The 24,875-nt window shown below is 44.1% G+C and overlaps 3 protein-coding genes across 10 annotated transcripts in view; all 3 read left to right on the top strand.

Moving 5' to 3' along the window:
• The window catches only part of MAPKBP1 (mitogen-activated protein kinase binding protein 1), a 108,759-nt gene extending 102,704 nt beyond the window's left edge, over positions 1-6,055 (top strand). For all 8 annotated transcript variants that reach the window (XM_052782168.1, XM_052782169.1, XM_052782163.1 and 5 more), the window contains one exon: positions 1,276-6,055. In XM_052782168.1, coding sequence (XP_052638128.1) covers positions 1,276-1,569 — 294 coding nt within the window. In that variant the 3' untranslated portion in view covers positions 1,570-6,055. The remainder of the gene's footprint in view (positions 1-1,275) is intronic.
• A 352-nt stretch (positions 6,056-6,407) lies between these two features.
• On the top strand, positions 6,408-15,420 carry JMJD7 (jumonji domain containing 7). Its single transcript, XM_052782176.1, has 8 exons — positions 6,408-6,522; positions 7,268-7,421; positions 8,361-8,614; positions 9,430-9,486; positions 9,894-9,989; positions 11,789-11,865; positions 12,961-13,120; positions 14,786-15,420. The coding sequence occupies exons 1-8, from the start codon at positions 6,456-6,458 to the stop codon at positions 14,872-14,874; spliced, it is 954 nt and encodes a 317-aa protein (XP_052638136.1). The 5' UTR covers positions 6,408-6,455; the 3' UTR covers positions 14,875-15,420.
• LOC128139579 (acyl-coenzyme A thioesterase 1-like) lies at positions 15,331-21,263 on the top strand. Its single transcript, XM_052782175.1, has 4 exons — positions 15,331-15,403; positions 16,375-17,108; positions 18,427-18,629; positions 19,961-21,263. The coding sequence occupies exons 2-4, from the start codon at positions 16,655-16,657 to the stop codon at positions 20,561-20,563; spliced, it is 1,260 nt and encodes a 419-aa protein (XP_052638135.1). The 5' UTR covers positions 15,331-15,403; positions 16,375-16,654; the 3' UTR covers positions 20,564-21,263.
• Positions 21,264-24,875: the final 3,612 nt, after the last annotated feature.

Below are 24,875 nucleotides of genomic sequence, written 5' to 3' on the forward strand. Positions count from 1 at the left end.
TAGTTAATATTTATACAGTGCTTCAGAGATATGAAATATTATAGGAGCTTTAAGTTTTATTATGCCCATCTGTTCTCTGTCTTTGATGTCTGGGAAAAGGATTAGCAAATGTGAGATACCATGGGAATGCAGCTGTGAGAGGGAACATGCAATCACTTGCCTGTCCCTCTCACTGCCAGACCAGAGTTACATGCAGAACAATACAACAGCTCTTCATTTCTTCTCTTAGCACTGATCTGTCAAGGCTCCTGTAATGAGCATGAAACTTCCATGGCGAGCTTCTGCCATTTGGTCCTCCGCAGCTCTGGCCTTAGCGCTTGCATTAGCTCTCTGACCTTGCCGTGTTCCTGTGACCAGCTGCATCTGGCAGACAGGAAGAAAAGGAGACTGTGGGCCTGTGCTGCAGCTGGGAAACTGTCGTGGTTGAACCCCAGCCAGCAACTAAACACCACGCAGCCGCTCACTCACTCCCCCCCACTCAGTGGGATGGGGGAGAAAATCGGGAAAAGAAGCAAAACCCGTGGGTTGAGATAAGAACGGTTTAATAGAACAGAAAAAGAAGAAACTAATAATGATAATGATAACACTAATAAAATGACAACAGCAATAATGAAAGGATTGGAATGTACAAATGATGCGCAGTGCAATTGCTCACCACCCGCCGACCGACACCCAGCCAGTCCCCGAGCGGTGAATCCCTGCCCCCCCCCACTTCCCCGTTCCTGTACTGGATGGGACGTCACATGGTATGGAATACACCGTTGGCCAGTTTGGGTCAGGTGCCCTGGCTGTGTCCTGTGCCAACTTCTTGTGCCCCTCCAGCTTTCTCACTGGCTGGGCATGAGAAGCTGAAAAATCCTTGACATTAGTCTAAACACTACTGAGCAACAACTGAAAACATCAGTGTTATCAACATTCTTCACATACTGAACTCAAAACATAGCACTGTACCAGCTACTAGGAAGACAGTTAACTCTATCCCAGCTGAAACCAGGACAGAAACATAGCACCTCCTTAGGCCCAGTATAAGGGGAACACTATCCGAAAATGTGCTTCCCATCTCTATCCTATTGGAGTAATGCCTCTGCATTTTGTGTGACTAGCAGTATTGGATGCATGCCCTGCTGCATGACTAAATTGGCAGCCTTGAATGTTGAAGAAAAGGACACTTGAGTGGTCTGCAGATCTTCGTGGCTTCACTTCCCTAAAGGGCTGACACTGCTCTACCTAAACCCCAATGCATTCTTTTTTTTTCTTTTCCCTCTCTATTTTCAGGTGTTAAATGATATGGAGTCTTCTACTGACAAAGATAAAATAGCAGGTCTCCTGACAGAAACGTTCTCCTCAATGAAGAAAGAATTGGACTCTCTGAAGGATGAGGAAGAGCTTCCAAAGGTTAAGGAGGTACTGGCGAAGCCACAAGATACCGCTAGCCCACTGAATGAGGGATGTGGTGCCAATCTACCAAGTCCCAAGAGTCTGGGAGATGAGCAGACACTAGCTTTGCTGGAACAGTACTCAGAGCTATTGCTACAAGCTGTGGAACGACGCATGGACAAAAAACTCTAAGAGGGGTGGCTTTCAGGTGTTTGCGAATACACAGAAATAATCCCAAGAAGAGGACCACAGAGAGAGCTTCAGACCGATGCTATCATCACACTGGTCCAGGGCTGGTGGGGAGACCTTTATAAATTGATTTTCTCAGGCCCCTACAATGGACTTGCTCTAATTCCTAGCAGTGTGCTGGCCACAATTTTAGTATTTTTTTCCCTAATGGTCTTCAAATTCCTGTCTCTAGACAAAGTCTTGAAAGAGGAGTTTGGAGAAATTGCCTTGAAATTTCTTCATAGCCAGGAGGTCAGGGTATTTGGCACCTAAAGAAACAAAGAAAATCCAATTTATCTGAGAAATTCTGAACTGCTGACTAAAAACAAAGGAATCCAAGTGAAGCCAATCCCCTCCTCTCCTAGGCTTCATGAGAATCAAGAAGCAGACTTTTTATGGGTTTATTTATTAATTTATTTTTCTGACTGTTGCTCTATGTCACGTTTGTGGCTATTATCTTTGTCCTTTAACAAAAACTGTCAATCCCTTTGCCATATCCCAGCGAGAAACAATCTCTGTACTATAAACCCCCAACAGGGAGACAGGCTGGAGTGTCTGTGCAATTAATGAACTGTTTTCTGCTTAAATCTTGTCTTGCTGTTCTTTCTTTTCCTGCCTTAGTTTTGTTACCTGGAGTAATCCTACTGTTGTCATGACGACCCTGTCTGCTTTTCTCTTGTTTCAAGACAGTCCCCACACTGTATTTTATCTGCATTCACCTCTGGGGGAAGGCTCTGCAACCCTTGGACCATGCTTTGGAGATTACTTAATGAATTCAGTAGTGGTATTTTTAATCTGGAATTTGACGTTATACTGATACTTCAGACTGGGGTTTCTGCAGATATTTTAAAAATGGGATTTCGATACAAATATGAAAGTTTGTTTCAGCCACCTTTCATGATTAGGAAATGGATATTGACTTTGCTGTTATCATGACTGGGAAATTTGGGGTGATGATTTATTTGTCAAGAAGTGACATGGAAAAGCTGGTTTCCATCTCTTACAGCGTAACTCTGGATTTGAGAGATCTTCAGTGCAATGGCTCATCCATGTCATTTGTTCATTTCACTGTGATAGGAAAATGTTTTCTTCTTGCTTTTCCAGGAAAACAGAATATTTACATCCCAAGAAAGCTGGGATTCTCTTACCTTTTGTAAAGCTATTTCAACTACCCACAGAAAACGGTTTTCCAAGAACTTCGAACAAGATATTTTGGGATGTGATTACCACCATTTCACCCGCCCCCAGCCTCTTTGCTTTTTATGAATTTCTGGTCTGAGAAACAGAAAATCTTCCCTTCTTGCATTTGTATGTGCAATACTCTTCTCACCCTGTGGAGCTTCTCTAAGCCCATGCTAACTTGTGTTTGTTGTGGCTTAAAACTGTCCAGTGATGTTTACTTGGTCAATGATAAGCTAAGAAAAAAAAAAGTTCAAACCAATGAAATTCTTCAGCACCTTCCCCCTTACTCCCACTCCTATCCACAACAGGGACAGATACACAAAATGCGTTATTTCTTCCTCCATCTCCAGTCTCTGTCTTGTATTTATTTTAAGGCAGAGCAGTGTAATCCCAGTTTATAAAACTAATGCAAGCAACAAGCTTTTGGTGGGAGGGAGACTGCTAGCATCTGTGGAAGTCACTCAAAGGCAGCCAAACTGCATCACTTGGTTCCACAGGTTACAGACTTGAAGCAGTTTTCTTTCATTTTACTGTCCTGGCTGTCATCTCTTTGAAACCCTGTGGCACTCGGAAATGTGGTTTGTTGACTTCTCTGGCTTTCTGTGGCTGGAGATCTGCAGTGCAGCCTTTTTTCTACCGGGCTGGCCAGACTGGTGTAGGATGACCTATTTCTTCCAAATAACTCCAGGGCTTAATAATCGGCAGTTCTCACTCTCCCCCAACAGGTTTGCTGGCTGATCACCACTGCCAAGTGCTTCAGGACTTGGCAGTATGGGGAGCACTTTGAGAGCTTTCCAGCTACTTCTGCCTGTAATTTAAATCTGCCTAATCATGTTTCAGGTGTCCTTCCTAACCTTTACTTCCATGGGCTTGTACTGAAACTTTAAAAGTGTTATTTTCTAGTCCTGTCTCAGCATTGCACTGTACTGAATCAGCTGGTGTGCTTGGTCCCATGGGCAGCTTCTCTTGCACAGCCAGGTTTTGCAAAGGAAGGCAAGTTGAAAACCAGAGGCAAAATTTCTGGCAGTTTCCTTGAGTGAAGAGGTGTGCTGGAGATGCCACGAGTGGAATGTATGAAGGCAGTCATGTCAGGTCTGTGGTGGACTTAGTGTGGGTCAAGCTTGCTTTTGAGGTGATTAGTTTCCTCCACTTTCAGACTGTGAACATACGTCCCAGTATACAGGAAATTCCTTGCTGTACTGGGGACACAAGACACTCAGGTAAAATACCAGTCCCTTCAACCCAGGTATCTTTTGGTACTGGTGATAACGGTTTGAGGGTCCTTTATATTACTTCCCTGTGCAATTTTAGTCCATTTTATTATTTAAACCTTGAGGTAGTGACAAAAAGGGTCAGAGATGCTACAGAAGAGCCAGTGGCAAGAATGAAATTCCCATTAAGGTAAAGAGCAACAACCAGTGAAGCTGGCATAGAGGTATGAAACAAAGCTCCTTGGAAATGAGTTGCGTGAAGCAAATCTGATTTTTAAGCTGATCAGAGGGGGATTTGCTTCCTGGGATGGATTTTGCTTGGCTGCATACAGGAAACCAGAGGTAAAATCTGATCAGAATGATGGTAAGAGAAGTGTCAGGCAAGTAGATCAGCTGGAGGATGGTTGTGTAGTTTAAAATAAATTAGAATAGTATATGTAGGACACTCAGAGGTAGAGATGGTCTTGGCATGAGGAACACCATTTGGCCAATACCTGTGAAAGATACAGTACAGAAAGGCTTCAGGAAAGTAGATTTAGGACTGAGATGGTGATCTGTAATTGAAGAATGAATTGGAAAGTGTTTGTTTTTAAATACGTCCTATTGGGCCTCTTGTTTCTTCGCTTGCTGTCCTCTAAGCAACTGTTTTTTCTTAAATGGTAAAGTCGTCAGCTGTTTGCCCAAGGCTTGGATGTTACAGATTGAGTAGCAGAAGGCCAGTAAAGGAGGTACTGGTGCCACAAGTTTGTTGCTGAGAGGGGTGAGGATATAGTGTTGCTCTCTATAATTTGAGACTGATCCAACCGATTCTTCCCTGCTAACTTCCTATTGCTGGCAATAGGAAATATTCCTAAAAATTCTAGTTTACAGAACAAAGAGAGCGTAAATGTGTTACCTTTTGTTGCACCTTGTGAATATGTTTTACCACAGGCTGTCCATTGGGCCAGGTGGAGAAATACTGAATGGTAACTGCCTGGGAAGTGAAGAGGCTTGTGGGAGGAGGTAATAAACTTGAGTCTATCCCTCTTACTGGTTTGTGATCCCTCTTACTGGTTTGTGTGGGTGTTAGCATAGGCACAACCAGGTATCTGCATTAAGACAAGTTGTTTAACATAAAGCCTGAAAAAATAATTTGCACCTACCTATCCTCTTTACATACATTTTGTCCCCTCCAACCCAACATTCCTGGTCAAAATGAGAACAGTTGTTGGGGTTTTTCTTTCCATCTTGTAAATAGTATTACTTTGCCTGTGGGACCCCTGTGTTCATTCTGGAGCTGTCTTGAACTGGTGCAGCAGGAAGGGCTGCAGCCTGAGAGGGCAGCAATCTCTTTCGGTTTTATTTCCTGCTGCAGGCAGGTAACCCCTTCCTCCTCTGCATCCCTCAGTAGCACCCAGGAGCTGCCTGTACAGAAGTCTGCGTTTCTTCCACCTCCTCTCTCAGGTTGTCCTCTCCTTTCCACGGGACCTCCCAGGCGATGGTTGGGGCAGGCCTTACAGCAGCCCCCTCCCCAGTCCCCTGTTTTGCAGACTTCGTCACGACTCAGAGGTATTGGGACCTTTCTTTCCGGGAGTAGAAACATACAAACTTAATTTTTTTAAAAGAAAGAATATGTATATAATTATATATAAGAAAAAATGAAATACAGGTATTTAAACAGTATTGGTAAATTCATGCATGTATATGGTGTCTCCCCCCCCCCCACCTCGTTGGATGTGTAGCATCCAGGATACTAAACGACAAAAACCTCATTAAAACAGTAGACAGGTCTTCTAGCGGGCCCTGAGTGAGCAGGTGCTTCCTTGTCTGAATAAGACCAGCATGTCCCATATTTCAGATCGTGTGTGTAAATAACATGGGGGCGGCTGGGACTGTATTCGTGTGGGTAACCCGCTGTAAAGCGTGGATGGGGAGATGCATGGGGCAGCAGCGTTAGGAATAAGCCATGTCCACTCCGCATGTCTTACCTGCGCCCTGGGCACCAGGCAGGCAACTCTTTACCTGTGTTCTCCAACACTACCCTTTTCCTTCACCCGTTTAAAAAAAAAAAACAAAAATCCCCCCTTGCTTTATTTATAAATGTGTGTTTTTATACTTTTGGCTTTAGGTAAAATAATCCCTTAAAATGTCTTCTTTTTTTTTTTTTTTAATTATTTGGGAAAAAAATAATAAAAATCGTTTGTTGGGTTTTTTTGCACTGTGAGGCTCCCCCCGGGGAGCTGTTTTTAACTCTGTATTCATTTGTACTCCGTGTCTTAAACCGTTTCAATAAAAATGTGATCATTTGTTACCGAGCCTGCGGCTGAGCTGCGCGACCCACTCGCCAACAGGGCCCGGGATTTCATTGTCCTGGCCCGGGGGGAGGCGGAGGCAGGAGGCGGGCGGCACCTCCTCCTCCGGGGCCGGGCTGGGGCCCGCTCCTCTCCGCTCCTCCGCCCGGGGCCCGGCTGCCGGGACATGGCGGAGGGCGCGGTGCTGCGAGCCGTCAGGGTCTGCCTGGCCGCCTTCCCGCGGGAGGCCCGCGGTGAGCGGGGAGAGGGCGGGCCGGGGCCGAGGCCGAGGCCGGGGCCGGGGCCGGGGAGGGAGCGGGGGGGGGCCCGCCTGCGGCGGGAGCGGCGGGCGCTGCGGCCTGGGCCGGGCTCCGCCGCCTCCCCCGCGCTCTGCAGGGGCCGCTGCCCGCCCTCTGGGAGGGGAGAATTCGGTCTCCGGCTGGCTCGGCGTCCCGGGTGGGCCGCAGCAGCCGCAAATGGCACCTGCGTGGGTTGAAGGGGAGCATCCAGGCTCCTACCTTGTTTTCAGCCAAATGTTTCCAAAGTGAAGCAGCAGCAGAAAGGCTGCTGCAAGAAGAAAAACCAACTCGAGAAAATGGCCCTTTTAGGTTGTTTTCCTGCGTATAAAATAGCAAAACAAAGCACTATTCCAGCTTCTAAAAATCCTCCTGTGGTCTCGTCCCTGTATCGGAGGCACATCTCCTGTAACGTCCGTCCGTCGTGCCCACTCTCCCGTGAGCCCGTGGCGTGGCTGCCCGCAGGAGGAGCTGTGGCTGACAGCAGGAGAGTTGGCAGGGCGAGGGCCTGAGGTACCAGGCTGATACTGAAACCCTCCCTAACAGCCTCCGGGTTTTAACGGAGAGATTTCTGGAGCCGGGGGCACACCGCCGGCTTTCAGCTGAGCAGCTGTGGCATGGGGTTGGAAGCCAGTTAAGTTTGCTAGCAGAAGGCGCTTCTCTCAGGATGCTGAGTAACGCTGTTTGTCGTTTGCCTGGACAGAGCTGGGGTGGACAGAATCCATACCCTATCTTGACAGGCCTCCGTCCCCGCTGGAGTTTTATCGAGAATGGGTGAGTCCGAATAAACCCTGTATAATTCAGAATGCCATCAGCCACTGGCCCGCTCTGAGGAAATGGACCTCAGCGTACCTCAGGTATGAACGAGCTTTGGAGCAGGACTGGGGGTCAGTTTCGGTTGACCTCAGTAAAAGGCCCTCGGTTAATCTTGGCTTTTATCCACAAGATTAGCCCAGGTTCCTCCGTGCTTCTGTATTAAGGTGTTCAGTCTTGCCAAACTCATGTGTAAATTTCTTCCTGTGAACCTACTGTCCTCACCAGTTCCGATGCAGTCAGGAGGGTGGGTGTGCTGACTGTGTGCAGCCAGCAGACTCTGGCTGTCGAAACCCAGTCTGATCGCGGTGCTCTGGCCAGTGGTCCGCCCTCTAGCCTCCCAGTTGGAGTGGGGCTGTAGCACTGTAAAGGACAGACTGACTTGTTTGTGGCTGAGTACACCTTGTTTTTTAGGAAAAAAACCAAATGATGAGCATTTTAACGATGATTTTTTCCTTTAAAAAGCTCTTTTTTGAGAGGGGATTTCTGGTTAGACCTAAAATCTATGGGTTTAAAATTAAATTTCTCACAGAAATAAGGGCTGTTAGCCTCACAATGTGTGTGTCTGTCAGTCTCCACCTGCCCTTTCTCCCTCCTCCGTTGCTTTTGAACATATGGCCACCCAGATTTGGCTGGGTTGAGTGGTCCCAAGAATACTAAGCTCTGCCATGACTCGTGAAAAGAAGTGGCTGAAGAGGGCCCTCTGCACGGAGGGAAAAGGAGCTCCTTTGTGAACTCACCTGTTAGATACAAGAGAATTTAGAGAGGCAAAAGATACTATGGTAGCCTTGACCACAGGCAGCAATCGGAGCAGAATGCCAGAGGCCTTACCAGAGAGTAGAAAATCTAGTTGAGACACCCATCTGTGGAAAGCCAGGCTTCTTATGTTTGCTGCCCATGAAACATGTTGTTTTTAAAGTAACCAGTGTCCAATATATGGGCCAATTGCAGGTCTGGCTGTAAACCTTTGATTTATTTTGCAGGGAGGTGGTAGGTCCCAAGGTGGTGAGTGTGGCAGTAACACCAAATGGTTATGCAGATGCGGTGTTTCAGGACCGTTTTGTCATGCCAGAGGAGCGCCAAATGCCTTTCATGGACTTTTTGGACATTGTGGAGAAGAAAGTGACCTCTCCCAACGTATTCTATGTGCAGAAGCAGTGCTCAAACCTTACCAAGGAGTTCCCTGAACTTGTCTGTGATGTGCAGCCTGACATACCATGGATGAGTGAGGCACTTGGTAAGCATTCTGTTTCTCCTGTATTCAGTAAATATTTTGTATGGAGCTTTAAAGCAATCATGCTAGGTACATGGTGAATGTTTGTTCCATTTCTGGATGCCACAGCTCAGTTTGGTTTCATCCCCTTAGAAAGTAGAAGTGGTAAAATACTTAATAGAGTAGTCCAGGTTTTGGGGTTGGATTACTCCATAATCAGTATCTCGGCTGTGCATTGGGACCATCACAACTTAAACAATGTGGTGATAGTGCCATATAGCACTTCTTTTCATATAGTGGCTTTTCTCTGATTTAGAGTCATGTTTCAACTCGGATTCATGCTGTTGCTACCAAAGGTAGGATAACAAATGGGCGAAACAGCACACAGCCCCCACCCACTTTGATAAAATTACAGATGTTTGTTTCTAGTTAAACGCTGTCCTGTTTCAGTTGGTTTCTGTTTTACAGCATGTCTTTCCTTAAAATGTCAGTGATTTATTGTGATCTCACCGTTTTGCAACTGCATGTAGACGTGCTGCAGTTTCTCTGTGAGCTAAGTCTTAGGGATTCAGAATGTGGAAACAAAGGGTTGTAACCATCGATTTGGGGATGGATAATACTATGTCATGAAGTCTGATGGGCACTACAGTGGCTTCCAGCGTAGGAGGAGGTTGCTGTTGCTCGCAGAGTGCTATTTGCAATGCAACCTGTCATAGTTACGAAGGAAGTTAAAGGATAGAATTTGGCAGAAATTGGCAGAAAATTATCTGAAACTTTTAAACATGACACTTCAAATTCTTTTTTTGTTGACAACGTTTCTCTGTTCCCTAACCATACAGGGAGGAAGCCTGATGCTGTGAATTTCTGGCTTGGGGAATCAGCTGCTGTGACATCTTGTACGTATTGTATGGCACTGTAGGTCTTCTGTGTGCTTTCAGTACAGGTTTAAGCAGACTTGCTTTGAGTTAGCGGCTCAGTAGGACTGTGTGTTTTTTCTGACAAGGCAATTCTACTTTAGCATGCTTTTTTGCATTCTTTCTCCTGCACTTCTGCAGCCTCTTGCTGCTGTGTCTCTTGGTGCATCTACCTGCCATTGTGTCAGGCAATGCACTGACAGTTTGCTTCCTTGAGTACATTTGCTACAACATTATATTGTTAATTTCCTACTGGCTGCAAGAGGAGGAAGCAGTCTGGTAATAAGAGGACAAGCTGACACTTTCAGTTTACTATAGTTTCTGATGTAGAAAAGGAAATAACACTGATTTTCTCTCTTTCTCCACATCTCTCTTTTTCTCAATCCTAGTACATAAAGATCATTATGAGAACTTGTACTGTGTGATATCTGGAGAGAAACATTTTCTACTGTATCCACCGAGTGACCGTCCCTTCATCCCATATGGTACATAGTTTACTGTGCAGTTTGTCCGGAGGTTGGAAGGAGGAGAGACTAAAATATTGAAAAATATGAAAATGGAAGCAGAGATAACATTTTGATGTTTATGCAGTGTTACGCTTTCCAGTGTGAACAGAAATCTCTTCTCTTTTGTGCTGAAGGTAGTTTGTAATACAAACATTATTCTGAGGTGAGGTTTTCCTGTCCTGTAAGGTAACAGGTTCACTGATACTCACGGCAGTCTCTTCAGCTTTAGAATATTTAAATTATTTAAGTATCTTGTCGGTATTGTAGCATGTCGTCTTTGGTGTTTAACAGGTTTGTATTCTGCCTGCTCATTCTTTTCTTTAGGAAAAAAACCAGGAAGCTGAAAAATAAGTTGTAATTTAATGAAATATTCAAGTTACTACTTAATCTCTGAAAACTGGAGAAATGAAAAAAGAGATTCTTATGGCAGCATTACTTCACACTGCCTGTTTTCTGTTTCTTTATGTTGCTTTCCTGTGTGCACAGTAGTAGTTTGTTATGTTGCAGTGTCATCTAGAAGATGGACAGCTTAACTTTATGCCTTATAAAATAAGATTTTATTTTCCCATTCCTTGACTTTCAAACCATCAGATTAAGTGAATGCAGAGTGCTATATGACACTGGTACATTTTTGCCTAGATATGTGCACTGCTACAGTATTTTGTTTATACTAGTTTTATTTTGTTTACAACCTTAAAATCACAGAATTGTAGAATGGTTTGGGTTGGAAGAGACCTTGAAGATCATCTAGTCCATTCCCCATGCCATACACTAGACCAGGTTGCTCAAAGCTCCATCCAACTTGACCTTGAACACTTCCAGTGATGGGGCATCCACAACTTCTCTGGGCAACCTGTTCCAGTGCCTCATGACCCTCATTGTAAAAAATTTCTTCCTTGTATCCAATCTCAATCTACCCTCTCTTTGGTTTGAAACCATTGCCCCTTGTCGTGTCACGACAGGCCTTGGTAAGAAGTCTTCCTCTGTCTTTCTTATAAGCCCCCTTAATATATTGAAAGGCTGCAGTAAGGTTTCTCCAGAGCCTTCTCTTCTCCTGGCTGAACAACCCCATCTGTCTCAGCCTTTCTTCATAGGAGAGGTGGTGTCATATGTATGTGAATGTATGAAATACATGTATGTCATATGAGTCATACTGTGTAAAACAAGTTACTGTTAACGCATAGAACAGAGATAATGTGTACATTTTATAGTGTGTAGTAAAAAGATGACTCCATCTTTTTGAACATCAGGTTAATGGAGAGAAACTCTCTCAAGGGAGGGCTTAGAAAACCGCATGTGCTGAAGCAATGAAAGAAAAGCAACCTGCGGTATCCAAAGCAGTTGATGAGCCCTATTGGATAACTAGTAACTCTTGTGAGTGCTATCTTGCTAGACTGACATAAGAAGAAACGCCAGAATATAGAATGATGTGTAAGTCAGGGATGCATTTATGACTTCTGAAAGGAAAACAAGACAGTTACTGGAACAAAATAGGACCAGAAGTAAAATGGGTTTTGAGGAGAATAATTCCTGTGAAGAAAGAAGGTTGGAATTCCAAACAGGAAGGCAGTTCAGTCTTCAGGCTGACTTAAAAAAAAAAAAAAATTTAAGAACCTGGGTAAAAATTGAAATGGACAAAGGGAAGGACAGTGAAGACAGTAAGTTGAAAACGGTTTTGTCTTAATTTTTCTTTTACTTGGTGAAAATGTGAAATGCCCTGCGATTAGTTTCTCTGAGTACTGCTGAGTTGTGTCATTTAATTCTTTCTGTGGTTCCAGAGCTCTATCAGCCAGCAACCTACCAGGTGTCAGAAGACGGCTCATTTGAAATTGTGGATGAGAAGAGTGCAGATAAGGTAAAAAGCATATAAAGAACACAATCAATGCAGTAAAGATAGTTTTGGACACTGCTGAGCCCTCAAACTGAGCATATTGATTGATATTTAGAAATCCTTCATTACTGCAAAGAGAATGCCCAGATATTTCACTTGTATTTTACTATTCGCAAAGGATGCCCAGCTTCCAGAAAAGATTTTTTACTGCATACCTGAAACTATTGTTATAATAAACTGTCTTTCCTGCACCAAACTTAAATAGATCCAGTAAAGGACTTTTAAATTAATCAACAATAAAGGAATTGATTTCATTAAGACCGAAATAGACTCCTCTGCATTCACTTTCTTTTGGCCCTCTATTGAGGGCTAGATTTTGCTTTACAGCAGTATCACCCAGTGCAATAAAACATATCTGTCTCAATGAATAAATTGTGTTTTCTTAGTAGTAGCAATATTTATTTCATTAAAATGTATAGATCTGGAGGCACTTTACAAAAACTCAGTAGCCTTTTGTATCTAATCTCTCCCCTTTTGCCTCTGCAATGTGACTAATGCTACAGCTGAACTTGAGCTGGGGCTTTTTCTCTGTTTCCAGACTGGCACTCATGGAATCTCACAGGAACATTCCTGTAGTGCAATAAGGTGGAGTGCTGAGGTTTATAACTCTGTAGGGCATAGAAGAAATGAATGCAGGCAAGAGGGATTTCCCAGCAGGAAGCGGGGGGTTTAGCCACTGGGAATAAAATTAGACCAGAGAGCTTTAAAGAAGAAAAGAGTTTCTAAAAAGTGGTGCAGATAAAATACTCAAGTACTGAATGTAGGAGGAACAAGTGACTTAAGGGGCTGGAGGTGTTTTGAAAGTATGCCACAAGACTGAAATTTCATGGCTGACTTTTAGCACCTTTTCCCTAATCAGAAATGCTTCATTGAAGGAGGCAAATTTTTGTATCCTTGACTTATTCCCAGTTGAATGTGGAAAGCTGTGTAGCTGTACATTTTTGCTAGGCAAAATATATGTTTTGTAACCTAGTAAGTTTGGTTATCAGTTGTTTTTCTGGAAGCTTGCTGGAATTTTTTGCCAGGCTCAGTACCATATACATACTCTTTTGCTTTTAGGTGCCCTGGATCCCCCTGGACCCCTTGAACCCAAATCTGGAACAATATCCAGAGTATGCTAAGGCAAAACCTTTGCAGTGTACAGTGAAAGCTGGTGAGATGTTATACCTACCTTCTCTCTGGTTCCATCATGTTCAGCAATCACATGGCTGTATAGCAGGTAAAATACACAGTATTTCCAGATATGTTTTTGAACTGTGGTGGGTGTGCTGCTAGTTATCCCACAGCAAAGCGTAACGGGCACCAAAGGTCCATTTAAGATCATCTACCTCTCTGCAGGAGGAAATAACAATCTTGGCAGATGGCATGGGGCTACCTCCTTGCAGTCTGTTTTGCTTCTAATTCATAGCATTGTTGACAATTGCTAGGGATGTAGCAGAAGAAAAAGTCTTTCTAGTTGTCACATCTGGAGAAGTATAGCTAATTCAGTGATCATGATCCAGTTTATGACATGGAGCTAAGCAGTTTGTCTGCCTAGCTTGCTAACTGCAAATTAGTCATCTACATACCTTTCACAAAGAAACTGCGAGTTGTGTGTGCCGTTATCACATCAGCAAAAAAGGATCTGGGGGAAGAAAAGGAAACCAGAAAGTGTACGAGTTTTAGGCATGGATGTAGACACAACATGGAAGATACTCTGTTGTCATGCAAGCTGGAATCTGCTCTGACCCAGTCTCTTACCTTGCTAATAAGCCTATGCTTGTGTTACTGTTTCCCTGCACTTACCAAGTCTTGTTATCTCCTTCTTTGTAAGGTTGATCATCATCTCTCTCTTTCTTTTTTCTTCCCCAAGAGAGTTCCAGAATTTCAAGCATTGCTCATTTGGTGCAGGTGGAGGGGTGGGGGTGGTGCAAAGTGTTATCATTATGTCATGTAAGTTTTGCAAGGTTTGAGGAAGAGTTTTTTGCTGTCCTTTACCCAGGATAATCCTGTCTGTGCAGTAAGAGTAAACACAGTATTTTGAACAATGTAACATTAGTGTTTGTGCAACACTGCAAATATTGCAAGCTCTTTTTTTTCAGTATTTTTGATACTGTGATAGAAAGACAAGCTAGCAGTAAAGCAGTATTTCTGATTCTCTTTTCCCAGTACTGCTGCAGCAGTCCTTAAATATCTTTTAGAAAAAGTAGAGTTGTTTCCAGTTGCAAGCCCCCGGCCACTCTCTTTTTCTCTGTCTAGCAGAAATGTGGAAGAGCTGATGAGTTTATTTGGCCTTTAGTCTGTTAACTGCACTACAGTCTGTACACACGTGAAAAATCGATATTCTCTGGGTCTGGTCCAGTGAATGTCTGAAGCTAGAGTATATCCTCTTCCAAGAACCATTGGTACAATACTATACTGCTTGGCTTATTTTTTCTAGGAGATGTACACCAAAATTAAAATGAGAAGCAGAATTAAAGCATTGTCTAATTGATGACCTTGTGAAGTAGTGGTGAATTTGCCATCCTTTACACACTCAGAGGAAGAGAGGTTCCTATCCAGATATTAAACTTTGCAGCATATTTGTTATTTTTGGTCTAAACAGAAGCATACATTTTCTGTTCCTAAACATTTTGCTGCCTTCTGCTCCAAGGAATCCCCAGTATAGAGTCTGAAGAGGAGTTGGCTTGAGTTAAGACAGATTTGCATTGGCAGCAGTGTTAAAGAACTCTAATGTTTGCTTACGTTATTTTTGGCTGTAGTCAAAGATGTGCTTGTTTCAAAGTTCAGTCAGGAATAACGAGAAGCCTGTACTAGCTGAACTGTGTAAAACAGTCTATGAACATATTTGTAAATCATTACATTCTGGCCTTAGAAATGTTTTTCCTTTTTCTTGTCTCCTCAGTGAATTATTGGTATGACATGGAATATGACCTTAAGTACAGCTATTATCAACTATTAGATTGTCTCACAAAAACCGTGAAGGTGTTATAGCAGAGGTGGGAGACTCAAGCTTGTGATTCTCTCTGATGTGATACAATCATTAGCACCTGTGACTGGAGTACAAACATGACTGAAGTGAAAAGAACCGAACCTTAAATTGTCCTCAGCAATGTCTGTCAAACAGATCATGGCTATTTTGCTTGATTCCAGAGTCCAGATCGATTGGCCAGATTTTTTGGCTTGTAAGTAGAAGGTTGGGTAATAGCATTTTTAGGTCTTTGCGTATTGCCTCAGTGACCGTGAGCAAAATAAAATTTGAAGGGAGGCAATCCAGGTTTTGGAAATCCCAAAACAGAAGCCGTGACTGTTTGTTCAGATCTACAGATTGTTTTCTTAACAACCTGAGTGGACAACCCAAGTGGACAAGGAAGAATCTGCTCTGTCACCCACCTGTGCATCAAGCTGCATCCGTCCAACACATGCATTCCGCTTCAGGTGAAAGTCCTGTCCAGTTGTAATTCACTAAGTTCAGTGGCTGTGGTGTTTTGGTGGTGAGAAATTGCAACTTCTGCAATAAAAGGTCAGTTTAAAAGCTTATTTCTGTACTAATTCCTTACTTTTTTTCAAATGGTGTGATGGGTGGAGGACGTCTAGGAGGACATGCAAAAGTCAGCACTGGCTATTTTCCACGTTAAGCTACATGTTTTTATTGCTGGGGTTTATTTGTTTCCACTGTTGTATTTAAATGTAGCCACATTCTTTTACATCGAGTGGTGATTTTAGGGTTGCTTTGCCAGATCTACAGTCAATCTGCATGTCACCTGTGGTCTCGTGGCATGACATATGATTCTGGAGCTCTGTAGGCTCATTGATTGTTTCATTCTTTTGCCATTAATTGCTGCCTAACACATGGTCAGGCGAGTTGTGTGAACCGGGAGCCTATTTCTGCAGCCTTAATTCCTATTTCTATTTCCACAGAACAGGATGAGACTACTCACGTGTCTGAGACCTGCAGGGTAGGACTAGAAGGCTACTAAATACATGAACATTGCAAAAATTTAGTAGTGTTGTTTATCAAAACCAAAAGCTGGTATTTATCATCAAATCTTCAAACAGTTCCTTAGAAACATTAGCGATATGGGGGGAAATTTATTTTCCATATATTAATTAGGAAAACGCAGATACCCTTTAGACAAGATCGATTATTGTGAAAAAAAAAAAAAATTCTTTTACCTTGTCTGTTTGTTTTGTTTTTTTAAAGAAACATAGTTAAAGCATAAAGCACCATTTTACCTTGTGGTGCTTGTCCAAAAATTGCTGAAAACTCAGGAGGGATTAAGGTCAGGCTTTGTTTCACTGCTAGATTAAGATGTCATGTTACTTCAGGTTTTCCAGCTTGTTTGTATTCACTGTGCCTTGGCAAAGGCGCCCTAGGCAGTTCTGCAGTCAAATCCGGACTTTCCCACAGTCGGGGGGGGGGGGGGGCGTGATTTGAATATCTCTTTCTGTCACTTTGGGGTTTTTAATTCAGTCTCTCTCTGTAATCAAAAGTAAGACCCCACGCCGGGAACAGATGCCGTCCTGTGCCTGTGCGAGTGGATGGTGTTGCTGTACCACCGCCGAGCCGAGTGTCTGGAGAGAGGCGTGCTCCGAACTACTCCTCCCAGCAGCCCGTGCCTGCTGACCGAAGGAAGTAGTCACGGTGGTTCCTCTTGGACTTTGGGCAGAGATTTGAAGCCTGAGAAGCGACAGGCTCCCGACGGTCCTGTTTCACGCAGCCCGTGCCTCTCCACAAAAAAGGGCAGCTCCTCTCCCCGCCGGCAGAGCCGGGATGGCGGTGCAGGTGATGGTCCTGCCTTCCCCCCGCTGTCTGTTCGATGACCCCGTGCAGATCCGTGTGGCGGGTCTCCTGCCGCAGCAGGCGGTCACCCTCCGAGCCAGCCTGGTGGACGAGAGCGGGGAGCTTTTCCAAGCCCATGCTCGCTACAGAGCTGGGAGCAGTGGGGAGCTTGACCTCAGCCGCTCCCCAGCACTGGGGGGCAGCTATTCGGGAGTGGAGCCGATGGGGCTGCTGTGGTCTCTGCAGTCTAAAGCGCCCTATAAGCGGCTGGCGAAGAGGAACGTCCTAACCCCTTTCTGTGTGGACTTGGAAGTGTATGAGGGCCACGGGGACATGAGCCGCTTGCTGGGAAAATGCACCAATGAACGATGGTTTTTAGGAGAGGGGGTGAAGAGGATTTCAGTCAGAGAAGGTCACCTGAAAGCAACCCTCTTCCTCCCTCCTGGTGAGTTTTAATTCCGTTCTGGTTTTCCAGGTGTGACTTACACCGTGTATTCTGCCCTGTGGCCCCTGGCTGCGCTTGGCAGCCCAGAGCAAAGCCTCAGCTGATGGTTCCCTCAGCCTGTGCTTGGTCCAGATACTTGGATCCTCGCAGCTGAGCAGGGAGGAGCAGTTGTTACCCAGGCAGGTCAAGTGCCAAGGCGGGAGAGTGCAGGGAGGGCATGTCTCCTCTTTGTTCTAGCTAAGGGGGGTCAGGACCGCTCCTGCGGTGAGAGCTCTGGCGAAAAGTGTGTTTATTTCTTAGATCCTCTGTTTAGCTGACAGGACAAAGAGGCCTCTGGTCTTTGGGAGAGCTGTGAGGCGGGACAGGTCTGGCTGTGGAGTGAGGAATGACGAAGCATGGTGGGAGCACTGGAGTCGGGCTGCAGCCAGCCTAGGCTGCTCTAACAGCTGCGACAGATCTTCCTGCAGGCTCTGGACTTGTCTCTCTGTCTCTCTCTTTGGCCAAGGAAAAGCCAAAGAAAGAAGTCTCTACCTGGTTGAGCGGCTTGACTGCACAGGATACTTAGGAAGATGGGAGACAAATGAGAAGAGCAAGGTCTTTAATTAAACAGGCGTCATATTCCACAGCTCCATACAGAGATGGTGCTGAGGCTGAGTCCTGTGTAAAGCTGCTCTGCGCCCTGAGCTGTTTATGTTCCTTGAGCAGTACTTAAACATGAATATCTTGCTCTGTAATGAATAAAAAGTCCCTTGCAGCTGCTGTGACACCAAATCTTGTAAGGGAAGTCTGGCTATAAGAATGGGCAGAGCAGCAGCAGGAAAGGAAGGTCCTGTGGCTGCAGGAGGAGAACTGAGAAGCCCAGGGGTAGTTACCCAGATCACACTGAAGCCTGAATTGGCATAGGTCAGTGGTGGCATTTGTGGGTGCAATTCATAACCCAAGTATTCCCTCCCTGGAATACCTGCTAGCACAGTTGTTAAAGAAGCTCATGTGGCCGTACTGTTTGTTCATCGATCCCCAATGGCCTGAGAACATCTAGGCCAATGTCAGCTGAAATTCATGGTGGGAGAAGGATACCCAACATGTGAACTTCCTATGTTGAGTTCCTAAGAGAGAGAAGAAATATCCAAATTAGTGTCTTTACAGTGATTGTGTGTGTGCCTGAGAATGACAACCTCCCTGGAAAGCTTCAGATGATGATTTCCTTCTGATATCTACTGTCCTGGTGTGTCCTGAGGGGGCACTGCTGAAGGGACAACTAGAAACTTTTCTCTTCGAGCATATATATATATATGTACACACACACCTTTCATTGCAGGACCGGGTCCATTCCCTGGACTTATCGATTTGTATGGATCTGGAGGAGGTCTTGTTGAATACAGAGCAAGTCTCTTAGCTAGCAGAGGCTTTGTGACTCTGGCTCTTGCTTACATGGCCTTTGAAGATCTCCCTGCTATGCCAGAGATTCTTGAACTGGGCTATTTTGAGGAAGCTGTGAACTTCTTGCGGAAGCAGCAGCAGGTAAGGGACAAATTATGGTGCTCTTCCTGTTGGAAACTATTTTCCAGTTTTCTAATTGGAATGCTATACGTCATTGAATGCAACTAAGTTTCTGAGGGGTTATAAGGAGACAGCATTGTCTGAAAGACAGCATGATCTGAGAGATGGAAAAGCATGTGCCTCAACTCATATTTTGCAAGTAGTTGGATAGCTGGTTTTGCACAGCATCTTATAACAGTCCATAAACTGTTGTGTAAACCAGTGTTTGTTTAAGACTAAATCAGAGCAGTTCCTGGACTAGAAGTACAAAACTGCTTAAGCAGGAAATGTTAATTTTTTTTCCCTACTTTTGCATCTTTCAAGATTTTAGAAGGGAAAAAAAAATCCATTGACTTTTTCTACTATTTCTGAGATGTTACAGGCTTTTGATTCTGAGTAAGTTTCACAAGACAGTAATAAAACACTTTAACAACAGAATCCCTTACAGTTGTAGCACTGGAGAGTGTGCCATGTCTTAAGAAGCTGGGGCTGTATTTGAACAAGTACGTGGGATGAGAAAGACACTTTATAGCAATATAGCATCATACCAAGAGAAAGAGACCAAGAGAAATCAAGTAGCATTTAAACTTTGAATGGAATGCTACTTAATGTGGTATTTGTTTCACAAAGTGACTTATTTTCTAGCACGTGGATACCAGGAATGTAGCCGGTGTGAGAGCAGAATTCAGCCTTGCTTGTTTGTCTTGTTCCTCATAGAGCTCTGAAACTTCCATATACAAAATTAATTTGGTGTGAAGAGCCTTCACTACAAATAAGTTGATTTAAACAGTTATTGGGCTTACTCAGCCTCAGGTGTAATTAACCTTATGTGTTCCAAGGCAAAACAGAAGATAACAGGTCAGCTATAGAAGAGTATCAAAAAACAATGGCATGAAAGAAAATCAATGCAAGTAAACCCATGAAACCCATGAAAATGTGGTTTTCCAAAGGGATCCTGAGGAGAGAAGATCGAGGGCGTTTGGAGACAGGAGCAGTAAAAGATACAATACTGAGAGCAAGTGTCTAGCCCAGATGTGGAGGGAGCAAAGAGGCTTTGTCTATAGAGGTCACCAGGAAGAAAAAAGTGTTACAGGAGGAGAAATGTTGGGGAGCTGCAGAATTCATAGTCACTCTTGTGGAGGCTCAGCAAAGGGATGGATATGGGAGTGATATAACCTGAACAGAGAGAGGGAAGGGGTAAAATATGGGTGGTCTTAGTTGGATGAGGAGTGAGGAAGCAGAACTGGAGATGTTATGTCAGCCCAGGAAGCGAGGAGTGGTTGATAATAGTTGTTTTCATAACTGTGTTTCAGGTGAAAGATACTGGAATTGGCGTTTTGGGCTTGTCTAAAGGAGCTGATCTAGCCCTTTCCATGGCCACATTTCTACCTGGCATCAAGGCAGCTGTCAGCATATCTGGAAGTGGTTTTAATTCTTTCATTCCCCTGCGGGGGGATGGCTTCACTGTTCCTCCCCACCCGTATGATTTGGGGAGGATGAAGACCAGTGACGAGTCTGGCCTAGTAGATTTTTCAGATGTCCTACATGATCACAGGGACCCAGCAACTTGGGATTGTCGCATTCCCGTGGAGAGGTCCTTGGCCAAGTTCCTCTTCCTGTCCGGACTGGATGACAGGAACTGGAAAAGTGACCTCTATTGCCAGGATGCCGTTCAGCGCCTTCAGCAGCATGGACGGGAAGTGGAATTTTGCTCCTATTCTGGGGCAGGGCACCTCTTGGAGCCACCATACTTGCCTCTGTGCCAGGCTTCGATCCACAAAGTGCTTGGGATGTTTGTGCATTGGGGAGGGCAGTGGAGGGAGCATGCCAAAGCCCAAGAAGATGCGTGGCGCAGGATACAGGCCTTTTTCTGGCAACACTTGATGGACTCAGACATCCCTAAGAGCAAACTGTAGTGGAAGCTGTCAAAGATGCTGACCAGGTTTGGTATTTCAGCTCTCACTGAATCTTGGAAACTCATCAAAAGTTTCCTGGCCTGCCTTCCTCTAAACCCCACTGTTGCACAGTTGTTTATTTTCATTCCCCAAACAATTTTCCATTTTTTAGTTGAATTTTAGGTGTCTTCTGGCCCCAGCTGCACTGTAGATTGGCACCATCTGATCTGCGTGTGTGCTGTAGTCATCTGAGAAAAAAACAGCATCCCATCACGTGGATTGTGTTTGTACTGAGCTGTCTTTGCCCTCAATCTCCAACCATCTCCTTTCGTAGCCGGGAATACTGTCACAGGAGGAGTTTTTCATTGAATTGTTTAGTCTTGCACCTTTAACTAACCTAGATGTAAACAGCACTTTCTTGGGACAACACTTTAGCATACTCACCTTTCCTCTTGGTATATAATTTTCTCACATTTCTTAGTAAAAAGGTTGCAGCAGTTCTGATCTCAACTAAGTAAAGAGACACTCTTCCAACTTATTCTGAAGTGCAGTGATAACTTTTTTTTCCTGGTACCTCAAAAAACAGAAGCAGCGGATCTTACCCAAGTTACACTGGTTGTATCTCCTGCTGACTCCAGATAAGTTACATATCAGGGTAAAGTTTCCACTGTACTGCTCAATAAATGCAATGTGGATGTGTGTATGCACAATTTACTTGAAATTATCTCAATGAAGCCTTCCGACTGTCTTTATGCCTATAAATACATAGGCTCAATCCTGGTGTAGTCACAAGCTGTCATTTCACCTGGCTGAAACGTTTCTATACAGAAGTCCTTACCTCCTGTTGGTAAGAGGAGTTGTGGAATTTGCAGTAGGGGGTCCACACAGTGCTCAAGATGGGGGTGATATAGATGTGCTAAGTACCTGCTTTTGAATGTTGAAAGTCAGTTTATCCCCATTTTGGGGAGGACGAATAAAGCCACTGCTGCTGCTGAGTTTCCAGGAGCCCTGTGGAGTGGGCTGTCTCAGTGGTCTTGCCACTATAGCAGACAGCTGTGGGCTCAGTGACAACTAGGAAATGCCACTCTTGAGAGAGGACTGACCTTGCCTTCTGGCGAGAATGTGCATTATCTCATCCTTTACTGAGGTCCAAACCTGCCAAGGACAGCTGTGATCTACTTCATGCTTTTGTGGGATAGTGGCAAACAGGAGCTTGATGGCATTTTCTAGATATCAAATGGCATCACCTGAGCAGATTTTGCCTCCTGGAGCAGTCAAGGCTCCCATTCTGACCACAGAAGCAAGCAGGAGCTGGAGGTCTCTGCCTTTCACTGAGGCAGCAAAATCTTGCCTTTAAGAGAGCAGTAGTGCCTGGTTTCCGATTCCTGCTGAGACGTGAGCCCTGCAGGAGCCTGCACCCTTCTGAGGGCAGAAACATGCTCTCAGTTTTCTTGCTTCAGGGAGCAATGGCTACTCAAAATGAGCATTGGGCCTCAAAGGGCTGTAGACTCACTCACGCAACACAACACATCCAATGCAGAGTGTACCCACCCCTTCAGGTACTTCCAATTTTCCCGCTCCAGCCATTCCTCAGAATGGTAGATGGGTACCACTTAGTGAGTGGTTGGAGTGGGGAGGTCTCCCTCCTGCTCACCTGTACTGGTCATCCATCAAGTTTTATGCTATTACCTCTTCTTCATTTCTGTTTGTCCCCTGTGTATCTATGATGTCCTGCATGGACTGTTCCAGATGTTTAGTCAGTGGGTAGGACCTGGCAGAAGAGCGACGTGTAGCAACAAGGGAAGTCAAATACATTTAAGCCGTTCAATCTGAATAAAGGACATTTTATTTTCCCTCATTTTCCTATTTTATTGAAGCAGTCAAAAAAACCTGGGTTTTCGATCCACATTTTCCTCAGACTCGGCACTAGGCTGTGAGTTTCTCTGTGGTACGAGTAATTTTCATTTGTTTTTACTGAACGCAGTGAGGCTTATGCAGTGCAGTGTGTTGTTCTCCAGCCTGTGGGATAACTTACACCTATTTTAATTCCTTCTGAGGGAAAGACAACTTTCTCAGCCTTCAGTGGGCAGTTTACAGAGCTATACTTTGAATTGCAAAATTCTGAGCTTCTGAGAAAATACATTATCTATAGGAAACTACCATTAGAAGGAAAAGTACTTTCCATCAGTAAATCAACAATATCATCAGTGATGCTTTCATACGGTCTGTTATGTTGTCACATTCAGCAACCAGGTTCAAGGAAAACAGTGTTGAAACTAGAGGATGAAGGGAGCTGACTGATGACTCCACTGATGACAATAGCACATAGGTCCTTCTTGTTTTGTTGCTCTGGAACGAAAGCTTTGCTACCTGGTTAAAAGCCCTTTATTTATCACTTGGATGGCAGCTGGCAAGAAAGACTGAAAAAGCTGATTTAGCTGAGCAGCTCTGTGGCATATACAAACAGGAAGATATACAGGCATACATATATACGGGCATATACAAACAGGCCAGCCAACTCAGTTGCAGTGGGAATTCTTTATAAGTCAGCTGGCCTTTTAAAATTAAACTCAAGTTTGAAACTTACCTTCAGGAAATAGAAACTGGAAATTGGAGGGAGACTAATATAAAAGAATTGGAAATGGCCTAACTTCAATAAAATGGTTGTGCATGTTGTTAAGCAGGTTCTTCAGTGTTTTGCTGAAGACTTAGACTACTTAATGTTTCTTCTGCTGAAGAGATGATTTAGACAAATGGGGCTAAGCTCACATTTTTTTCCAAGTTAGTGGCAAAAATTCTACCAATTGCAGCCTGTAGAGTCAGGGCACTTAATATAGTTTGTCCAGGCTTACAGAGTACAGACAACATTATTCAAGAACAATGTGAAAATTATTATTTAATTAAAGATAGTTGACCTTTAGCTTCCAAAGAGAGCCTATGCCAAGTGTGACTGAAAAAAATAAAAAAAATTGGATTGGGAAAGCTATTCTTACAATCTGCTTGTAATTGAAAAGTGCTTCAGATAAAATAGAGCATCAAAGTACTAGCTTGAACTGGAAGATCTTGGCTTGATGCTAACATCAATCATCCCTTTGTTTAGCACTTTGTGCTACATTTCTATTATAAGGATGAGAATAAGAAAAGTTGTGACGAGTCTCTTAAGAAACTGAGAAACAATGTCCCCACATGTAAGCTGCTATGAACAAATCTTGCAGTGCTCTTTTGGGGCAGGATGATTTCCCTAGCTAGGAATCAGGCAACAATAGAGATTGCTGGTTTGCCAGTGCATTCTTAAAATTTTCCTTCTTTTCTCTGGTTCAGCTTGTGATCTCTCTGCGTAGAAAGGAGACTACCCCAAAAAGAAGAGAACTGGTGTGAAAAAGCATGTCCTTGAGTGCAATGTCTCTAAACTCTACTTTAGCTTTACTGCCCAGACCCCATGAACCTAAGATAATCTGGGTGAATGCCATCTAAGTTACATGAAGCATATATAGCTTATTATTTTAAATTAGGTGTCCCTGAAGCAAGCTACAGGCTATTTGCACACTGTGAGACCTTTGGACACAGCTTATCCTTTTCATTGTCGGCTTTCTGTATCACAGTGCAGGTATGTTCTTCACATAGCTCCATCCTGCTGTCCTATCTACTCAGTAACCCCTCATGGAAAGCTCCAGGGACTCCTAACTGGAAACATTTGGGCACTGCGTGGAGCAATGATGTCCTCTGTACTTCTCAAGGCTTCTTGAAAAAGCTTATGGGGTTCTTTCCCCATACTTTGCCATGTGTGTTGTTAGGCTGTGCATAGCTGCGGAAGAAAGAAGTTCTTGATGTTCTTTACCAGAGACCTAGAAGTACCAGGTCCAGTCAGGTATTGAATTGAACACAAGCTAAAGCTGATCCCGAAGCATTTTGATACATGTACGGTATAACTTGGAGGAAACTGCAGAATGAAAGTAGCCAAAATGCCTTTATTGGAGAAAAGTGAACCACAGGTACAGAAGACGTGAAACATCGTTGAGAAAGTAGCTATATGTTGAGCACTGTGCCTTTCCAGAAGTAGTGGGTATTTGAGGCTTCAGTGAAATTTTACTAGAGACTGTGCTGAACAAGGAGATTTCAGTGCAAATGTGCTCCTGTAACACTAGTAGCTTCTTACCCAGGAGAAGCAGTGTCTCCAGATGGCTTCTGCAAGCAAGGTTGTTTCACGGCCACAGGACAGAAGGAATGAAGTGAAAGATGAGAATACACATTGTGCAGTGTAATTTAGAAGTGACCTTTCTCCATTTCCTGTTTCTGTTTCCTGTGTGTATTTGGAAGTCTGAAGATTATTATT

The sequence above is a fragment of the Harpia harpyja genome, chromosome 3 (assembly GCF_026419915.1).
Source record: "Harpia harpyja isolate bHarHar1 chromosome 3, bHarHar1 primary haplotype, whole genome shotgun sequence".
NCBI classification, from domain to species: domain Eukaryota; kingdom Metazoa; phylum Chordata; class Aves; order Accipitriformes; family Accipitridae; genus Harpia; species Harpia harpyja.

What these genes read in the sequence shown, in the direction of transcription:
- LOC128139579 (XM_052782175.1), top strand. Translation starts at nt 16,655, where the DNA reads ATGGCGGTGCAGGTGATGGTCCTGCCTTCCCCCCGCTGTCTGTTCGAT. An exon ending in AACCCTCTTCCTCCCTCCTG is followed by an intron (nt 17,109 to 18,426) that starts GTGAGTTTTAAT and finishes CTTTCATTGCAG; the next exon opens with GACCGGGTCCATTCCCTGGA. An exon ending in TCTTGCGGAAGCAGCAGCAG is followed by an intron (nt 18,630 to 19,960) that starts GTAAGGGACAAA and finishes ACTGTGTTTCAG; the next exon opens with GTGAAAGATACTGGAATTGG.
- JMJD7 (XM_052782176.1), top strand. Translation starts at nt 6,456, where the DNA reads ATGGCGGAGGGCGCGGTGCTGCGAGCCGTCAGGGTCTGCCTGGCCGCC. An exon ending in TGGACCTCAGCGTACCTCAG is followed by an intron (nt 7,422 to 8,360) that starts GTATGAACGAGC and finishes TTTATTTTGCAG; the next exon opens with GGAGGTGGTAGGTCCCAAGG. An exon ending in ATGGATGAGTGAGGCACTTG is followed by an intron (nt 8,615 to 9,429) that starts GTAAGCATTCTG and finishes CTAACCATACAG; the next exon opens with GGAGGAAGCCTGATGCTGTG.